Source organism: Danio rerio, chromosome 21, assembly GCF_049306965.1.
Source record: "Danio rerio strain Tuebingen ecotype United States chromosome 21, GRCz12tu, whole genome shotgun sequence".
Taxonomy (NCBI): Eukaryota; Metazoa; Chordata; class Actinopteri; order Cypriniformes; family Danionidae; genus Danio; species Danio rerio.
In genome coordinates, this window is record NC_133196.1 from 45,526,405 (window position 1) to 45,535,000 (window position 8,596).

The 8,596-nt window shown below is 38.2% G+C and overlaps 1 protein-coding gene across 2 annotated transcripts in view; it reads right to left on the reverse strand.

Annotated features, from left to right (window-relative positions):
* Positions 1 to 1,891: 1,891 nt before the first annotated feature.
* Positions 1,892 to 8,596, reverse strand: part of endou2 (endonuclease, polyU-specific 2) — a 9,528-nt gene continuing 2,823 nt past the window's right edge. Inside the window, exons 2-7 of one of the 2 annotated variants that reach the window (XM_009295679.5) lie at positions 8,312 to 8,444; positions 7,177 to 7,282; positions 4,741 to 4,862; positions 4,514 to 4,626; positions 3,825 to 3,978; positions 1,892 to 2,223 (exon numbers count right to left, since the gene is read on the reverse strand). In XM_009295679.5, the coding sequence (XP_009293954.1) occupies positions 1,972 to 2,223; positions 3,825 to 3,978; positions 4,514 to 4,626; positions 4,741 to 4,862; positions 7,177 to 7,282; positions 8,312 to 8,413 (849 nt within the window). In that variant the 5' untranslated portion in view covers positions 8,414 to 8,444 and the 3' untranslated portion in view covers positions 1,892 to 1,971. 2 annotated transcript variants of the gene reach the window in all.

Below are 8,596 nucleotides of genomic sequence, written 5' to 3' on the forward strand. Positions count from 1 at the left end.
AGAACTCGCGCGACAACACCGCTATTCAGTACGCGCGCGACAACACAGCTGATAAGAACTCGCGCGACAACACCGCTATTCAGTACACGCGCGACAACACAGCTGATAAGAACTCGCGCGACAACACAGCTGATAAGAACTCGCGCGACAACACAGCTGATAAGAACTCGTGCGACAACACAGATGATAAGAACTCGCGCGACAACACTGCTATTCAGTACGCGCGCGGCGACAACACCCGCTTTAGAGTTTTCCAGCTCTTTTTCATCCCCGCTTCTAGCAGCACACTCCATTTCCGCATTACTGGATCTGTAGCGACAACAGACCGCAAGGGATGATGGTCAAGCATGGGCTGATGGGAATTGTAGTTTTCGCTACCTCCCGTTCGCTTCATTCGCCTGAGCAAATTTTCTCAGAAGACCTATAGTTTTACCGAGTCATGCGACTTCGGTAATATCGAAAAAAATTAATATTGCGGTATGACGGTATTTACAATACCGTTACATCCCTAATAGATATATACACTAGATATCGCATAGGGACCCTGAGCATGCGTCAATAGCGCCGCCACATTGGTACAGTGCTCCCAGGACAAGTGTCATTCAACCGCACTAGTCAAGACAGTGTTATTACGTGAAGATGCTGGACTTTAGCGCTGTCTACGAGTGTAGTAATGAGCAAACAAAGAAAACAAAGCACAAAGGCAAAACATTTCATTGGTAATATTAAGTATTTTCCTGTTTTTGTATGTTCTGAACTTTTGTGCTAATCAGGGAATGTTATTGATGATAACAGTCACTGCATTCACCATACGGCAAAGCAGCTCCAACTCGCACTAAACACTCGGCTTATGCTAGTTTTGTTGAATAAAATTCGCAAACAATGCAAAAGAAATATGACAGCGAGATGCTGCGCTGAAACTTATATTATTGTCGGCTAGTGAACGAGTCGTTCAGGGGATTCATTTACAAACGAATCGCTCCCTCTGTTAGTATGAGAAGTGAAAGCAGGAGAGGAGGTGTGTTTCAGGAAACGGATTAGATCAAATTTAACAGGGAGGGTGGATAGTACATTTCTGTACACACAAACACAAGCTTTTTGTCAGGAATGCCCGTGCGGTCACTGATCCATCAATGTAGAAAAGTGATGTAAAATTATAATTTACGTAATTAGAAAAAAAAATTGCATACTAACATCCAGGAAAACTCCCGATCATAGATATATGTGTATATGTGTAAATCTCTGGCTTTGGATGGCCACAGTCCTCCACTGTACCTTGGTCCCGCATTCATTTTTAAAAGAGCGCTACCCTGTAGCAAGATGGCGGCGCTATTGACGCATTCCGTCCAATAGACAACAATAGGCCAGGCCACATCTAATGTATATATCTATGGTCGTAATCAAGCGGCAACCTCCCGCTCTCCTTCGTGAAGCCAATACGGAAGTAATTGAAACTGCAATTCATCGACTCACCTTTAAGGGCTGGCTTCAAGAAATCCAGAAGATTTCTGACTGCAATGCAAAGTTGGCCAATTTTACAGCTGATAAAACATGTGTACAGCCTGCTTCAAAAAATGGCTTTGGTGCATATAGCTAATATTACCCTTCATGAGGGGCTGAATTTTTTTATTAAGCTTTATTAAGTCTGCATTATTAAGGGTGTGGCCACTTGAGTGACAGCTAGGTCTCGCTGGTTGTCGTCACTTCACCTCAGCTGATTCTGGCTGATTAGCTGCTGAACTGGGCATATACATCATATTTTTGTTTTGTTTTATGTGGCTTTAAACAGTTAGTTACTTTTTGGAAATCTTTCCTACAATTATCAGATGATATGGCATGCTGTGTGCACTCGATTTCATTTATTGTAGACACTGCAAACGAGGCTATAACATTGATAGTATTTGGCTTTTATTCTTCTTGAAAATAGTACACAACCAATACCTTGCAACCAATTCTTGGACCTTGGACTGGTTATACATTCAGGTATTTTACGAGGACAGGATAGGTAGTGCCGATGTGCTTTTGATTGTAGTGGTGACACACGATCTCCACATCATAGAGATTAAACGAGACTTTCACTCTCTCATTTGGAGACATGAGAAAACACAGAGTGTACAGGGAAAACTCGAACTCCGGGCTCACACCGATGAAGATGCTTCCTTTGGGCTTAATTCCGTTCTTCCAACTGAACTGGAGAGCCAGCATGTGTTTGTTCTCGTCTGGCTGGGAGAGAGAATGAAAGGAAAATATGATCATAAAAAAATTAACAAATTTGTTTAATGATAGATAGATAGATAGATAGATAGATAGATAGATAGATAGATAGATAGATAGATAGATAGATAGATAGATAGACAGACAATAATAGATAGATAATAGCTAGACATATGGATGGATGGATGGATGGATGGATGGATGGATGGATGGATGGATGGATGGATGGACAGACGGACGGATGGATGGATGGATAGAGCAGCATTATAAATGGATGGGTGGATAGATGGGTGGGTGGAAAGGGTTACATAATAGATGGATGATTGGATAGAGTTGCATAATAGATAGATGGATGAATGAATGGTTGGGTGGATAGAGGTACATAATAGAGGGATGGATGGATGGATAGAGTTGCATAATAAATAGATGGATGGATGGATGGATGGATAGATAGAGTTACCTAATGGATGGTTGAATGATGAATAGGGTTACATAATAAATGGATGGATGGATGGATGGATGGATGAATGCATGGATGGATGGATAGTTACATAATAGATAGATGGTTGGATGGATAACAATAGCTTTATGAGATGATGGATGGATGGATGGATGGATGAATGGATGGATGGATATATATGCATAATAGATGGATGGATTAATAGAGTTGTATAATGGATGGATGGATAGAGTTACCTAATAGATGAATGGTTGAATGATGGATGGAGTTACATAATAGATGAATGGTTGGATGATGGATGGAGTTACATAATAGATGGAGGGTTGGATGGATTAATAGAGTTGCATAATAGATTGATATATGGATGGATACAGTTGCATAATGAATGGATGGTTGGATAGATGAATAATTACATAATAGATAGATGGATGGAGTTACATAATCGCTGGACAGCTGAAAAGATGGATGGATGGATAACATTAATAGCTTTGAGATGATGGATGGATGGATAGAGTTACATAATAGATGGATAACATTAATAACTTTATGTGATGATGGATGGATGGACGGACGGACGGACGGACAGACAGATAGATGCATAATAGATGGATGGATTAATAGAGTTCCATAATAGATTTATAGATTGATGGATGGATAGTTACCTAATAGATGGATGGTTGGATGGATGGATAGAGTTACATAATAGATGGATGGTTGGATAGATAATTACATAATAGATGAATGGATGGATAGTTACATAATAGCTGGACAGCTGGATGGGTGGATAGAGTTGCAAAATAAATGGATGGGTGGGTGATTAGGGTTACATAGATGAATGGTTGGATGGGTGGATAGAGTTGCATAATAAATGGATGGATGGATGGTTGGATGATGGATAGTTACATAATGGATGGTTGGATGGATAACATTAATAGCTTTATGTGATGATGGATATGCATAATGGATGGATTAATAAAGTTGCATAATTGATGGATGGTTGGATGCATAATTACATAATAGATGAATAAATGGATAGAGTTACATAATAAATAGATGGATGGATGGATGGATAAATTGATCTGTTATTATTACTAAGGAATCAGCTGAATCTCTCAAAGTAATGCACTTCTCAGTGGTTTAACAAACTTACCTGTGGCGAGTTGGCATTCACACTATAACCTTTGTAGTCGATGTGTCCTAGTTTCTCTTGTAAGTACAACTGAATCCAGTTATGAAACCCAATGACAGTATGACCTCCTCTTGTCTCTCCTACAAAGACATGTTCAAAACCAGAGGAGTCTGGTCTTGTGTGCAGAGAGAAACACACACACACACACACACACACACACACACACACACACACACACACACACAAAAACATTGTTAGATAAATGCATTCCTTAATATCAGATTTAGAGGAACTTATAGCCCTGATCCCTATCAGCCTGCCTAGTCAAGTTTGTTTGTTTGTTTATTTAATTAGCTAGTGTTTTCCCCATCAGGGTAGTTTGTTTTGCTGTTTATTTTATTTTTACCATTAATAAATACCCTTTTCTTTGCAATTGAGTCCTCGCCCTTTTCCTCTACCCCAGAGGTCACCAATCTCGGTCCTGGAGGGCCGATGTCCCTGTAGGGTTTAGCTCCAGCTTGCCTTGACACACCTGCCTGGGTGTTTCTAGTATACCTAGTAAGACCTTGATTAGCTTGTTCTGGTGTGTTCGATTGGGGTTGGAGCTAAAATCTGCAGAACACCGGCCCTCCAGGAACAAGTTTGGTGACCTTTGATCTACCCGATCGTGACAGAATGGCATCAGAGTGATTAGTAACTTGCATACTTACTTACTAGATCCTTTCCTGGCATAGAGCTCAAACCAAATCTTATACAGCTGCTGTTTGAAGCCTGTGGTGTCCTCTGGAGAAAGACGCTTCTCCACTAGATATTTGTGGGCAATCTAATAGTAGCAAATATGAGATTGTGAAAATTATTATTTTTTAATACTCTTGCAGAAATGTTAAAGGACATAAACTAAAAAACAAATGAATCATTTCCTTTACTCATTTATTACCTTCATAGTGGGGGTCTTAATGACTGAATCCAGGAACCTATGGTTTTCCATTTCTTCCTCTGGTGTGACGATCTCTGGTTCACCAGTATCACTTTCATAGTTGTCCAGAAGTGAGATGAAAGCTGAAAAGACACAGCATAATTACGTGAATAATATATTTCAGTGTCATCTTTAGATACTTGTTTAGATCCATATTATTTTCCAATTATTTCCAAAGACTTCTACATTAATACATCAAAATTTTGAGATACTAAGTATCTTGTGTACTAACTGCAGACTTATTAAGGGGTTAGACTTATTATTTACACAGCCATTTTCAATGATAAACTGATAACTATTGATGAGGTATGTCTATGAAAGCCCATTTACACCTCTAAATTAAAAAATATCTCTTTTTTTTTAGAATTCATTCATTTTTCTATGGCTTAGTCTCTGATTATCAGAGGTCACCACAGTGGAATGGACCGGTAACTACTTTAGCATATGTTTTATGCAGCGGATAACTTACCAGTCGCAACCCTGTATTAGGAAACACCCATACACACTCATTCACATACACATACACACTTATACACTACAGCCAATTTTCATTCATTTGTTTTCTTTTTGGCTTAATCCCTTTATTACACTGGGGTTGCTACAGTGGAATGAACCGCCAACTTATTCCGCATATGTTATATGCAGCGGATGCCCTTCCAGCTGCAACCCATTACTGGAAAACATCCATGCACTCATTTACACATATACACTACGGTCAACTTAGCTTACCTAATTCATCTCTACCACATGTTTTTGGAATGTGGGGGAAACCGGAGCACCGAGGACACCCACGTGAACACAGAAATGCCAACTGGACTGGAATTAGCGACCTTCTTGCTGTGAGGCGACAGTGCTAACCACTGTGTCACCCGAATTGTGCGATACAAACTCATATTTGCTTAATAAGACTCAATTCAAGATTTACACACACACATATATATATATATATATATATATATATATATATATATATATATATATATATATATATATATATATACAAATATATATATATAAACCTAGAAATTTAAAAAAGAAAAGGAGTCTGAATGATATAAACTAAGTGAACTTTATTTTTAAACTAATTTCGAGAGGATCACGTGCTTAAGATTGCTTGTGGCTGGTCCTGCATTATACAATTCATGATTTACCAATCAGACGACTCCTAAGCCACTATAAATACCCTCAGTTCCATATAACAGGCATCTTCGTTTTGAAGAATCCTCCTTCCACCCCTACTCCTCCTCCTGTGGTTAGCATTGTTGCCTCACAGCACTGCTTCTAGTCTGTCCGACTTTTATGAAACAGACCCAGCCTGATCTCACGAGAAAACGTAAGTATTTTACGTTTCACCAGTTTAGTGGCTAATTTGTTTGAGTTCAGTCGTACGAAAATTACGATGTCGTACGATTTTAAAAAGGAGGCGTGCCACCTAACCCCACCCCTAAACCCAACCGTCATTGGGGGATGAGCAAATCGTTTTAAATTGTACGAATTAGATCGTAAAAATTCATACGAATTAGCCACTAAATCAAAAGGTTACGAATTACCGTGAGATTGTGTTGAACAGACCCCAGGTCAGTATCCTCAGCAGTAGATAAATGAAGAACCTTTAAGCAAATGTTACTGTAAGGTACACTGTAAAAAATCGTATGTACTAAATAAATATAAAATAATATAAAATAGTGGTAACACTATTGCACATATTATTTTTAGGTAGTTTGAAAACTAATTCTTTTTTTAGCAAAAACCACTTAAATAAATCATGTGAAAGTGGAAATTTATTTTGAGTGTTAGATATGGATTTTATTATTATTAGTGGAACGTGCTTTTATAATTTAAGCAAATCCACCACAATTTACTCTCATATTTATTTATTTTTAATCAAAAACCCATTTGAAAGACTAATGTGAAATTTACTAGGTTTTTTTGAGTTATAGAGGATGATTTTAATATTATTAGTGGAATGTATAATATGTAATTAATATAACTTATTTTTAAGACAACAACAAACTCTGTTCCGCATCGTCATTCCCTCCCTTGCTAGCACTCCCTGTTTTTTTCTGCAACCTCGCTGTGCGCGCACCCTGAATGTTTACAAACCGGTAATTCTTCTATAAAGAACAAACAGCTGGGAACCAAATGAACGACCAATTCCTTTACAAAACAACTCCCAGAAATCAACCATCAGGCCATTTTTTAAAATTGTTTTGGGATAAAATACCTTTTATTCACTGTATTTATGTTTTTATTTCAGTGACAGACAATGTACGTTTCTGGTAAAATGTCCCTTGAAAGAGTAAAGGGTGAGTGAAAGATTTTCAGTTTTGGGTGAATTAACCCTTTCAAACAAACAAACAAACAAACTCAGATAAATATCAGATATATATTTCTTACCCAAGAAAGTCTCCTTTTTGAAAATGTTTTCATCAACAAATGAAAACAAAGGCATCCCTGCTCCATCACTGTCATCGGGAACACCTGCCAGATCACCCGCTTTACCCTGCGAGATAAAGAAAAGCTTGAGGAACTTCCAAAGGCATATTGATATATTGTTTATATATCAGACTCAACTTTATTATCCCGTTCAGGGAAACAAAAATTGAAGCAAGGTGCCATAATAGCTGGCATAGCTATTAATTAGTGGGTAATAACATTATTATTATTATATGAGTATAGAAATGGCAGCACAGTGGCTCAGTGGTTAGCACTGTTGCCTCACAGCAAGAAGGTCGCTGGTTGGAGTCTCGGCTGGGCCAGTTGCCATTTCTGTATGGAGTTTGCATGCAGTGTTGGTGTGTGTTTCCTCCGAGTGCTTGGGTTTCCCCCACAGTCCAAACACATGTGCTATAGGTTAATTGGACAAACTTAATTGGCCATAGTGTATGAGTGTGTGTGAATGTGAGCGTGTATGCGTGTTTCCCAGTACTGGGTTGTGGCTGGAATGGGATCTGCTGCGTAAAACATACTGGAATAGTTGGTGGTTAACTCCACTGTGGCGACCCCTGATAAATAAGGGACTAAGCCAAAGGAAAATGAATGAATGAGTATGGGGATGCTTCAAGTGTGTTTCAATAGCAGGTTAGCATGGAAGCTGCAAAACAATTATGTAGATTATGGACTGAAATGTTGACATGATCAATACTTTGAGCCACAATTTATTTCTTAACTTTGTAATTCAGCCAGTTAGATTTAGTTAAATGACGCAATTGCAATGTGTATAATCTCAATATAATAGTATAATGATGACCAACCTAATAAGCATTCAAGTTGATGTTTTTCAGCCATGTATAAAAGTGTCACTTTGAATTGTTTCTAAAAACAGCACTCAGGAACAATGGCCATCTCAGTGTTTGTGTTAAATAGGTGCACTTTGACCTCATGACCTTAGGTCAACAAACACAAAATAGAAAATTCATGTCCCTTGTATTGCAAAAAGTTACCATAAAGCAGATTCCAAATATAATTCAGGATTAGCCATTTATTATTTAGTAAACCTCCAAAATGAACAAAAGGATGATTTCTAAATTACCTGTAGAGAAATGCGATAATCGATCCCAGGTCTCAGGCGATTGGTGTCATTGTCCCAGAGCTCCTGAATCAAAGCTGAAAGTTCTCGATCACCTTCAGTCATTTTCTCTTTTTTTATAATTCCTATGGATTCACTACAGGTGTTAAAATATACCACAGTTGAAATGAAGCTCTTATAGTTACTCGATATCAATGCGGCGACCAAATGTAATCAAAAACTTTGAGGGAAAATTGCTTCAAAATGTAGTGAGTAAGCAATTATTAACATCTGTCAGGTAGGAAACTT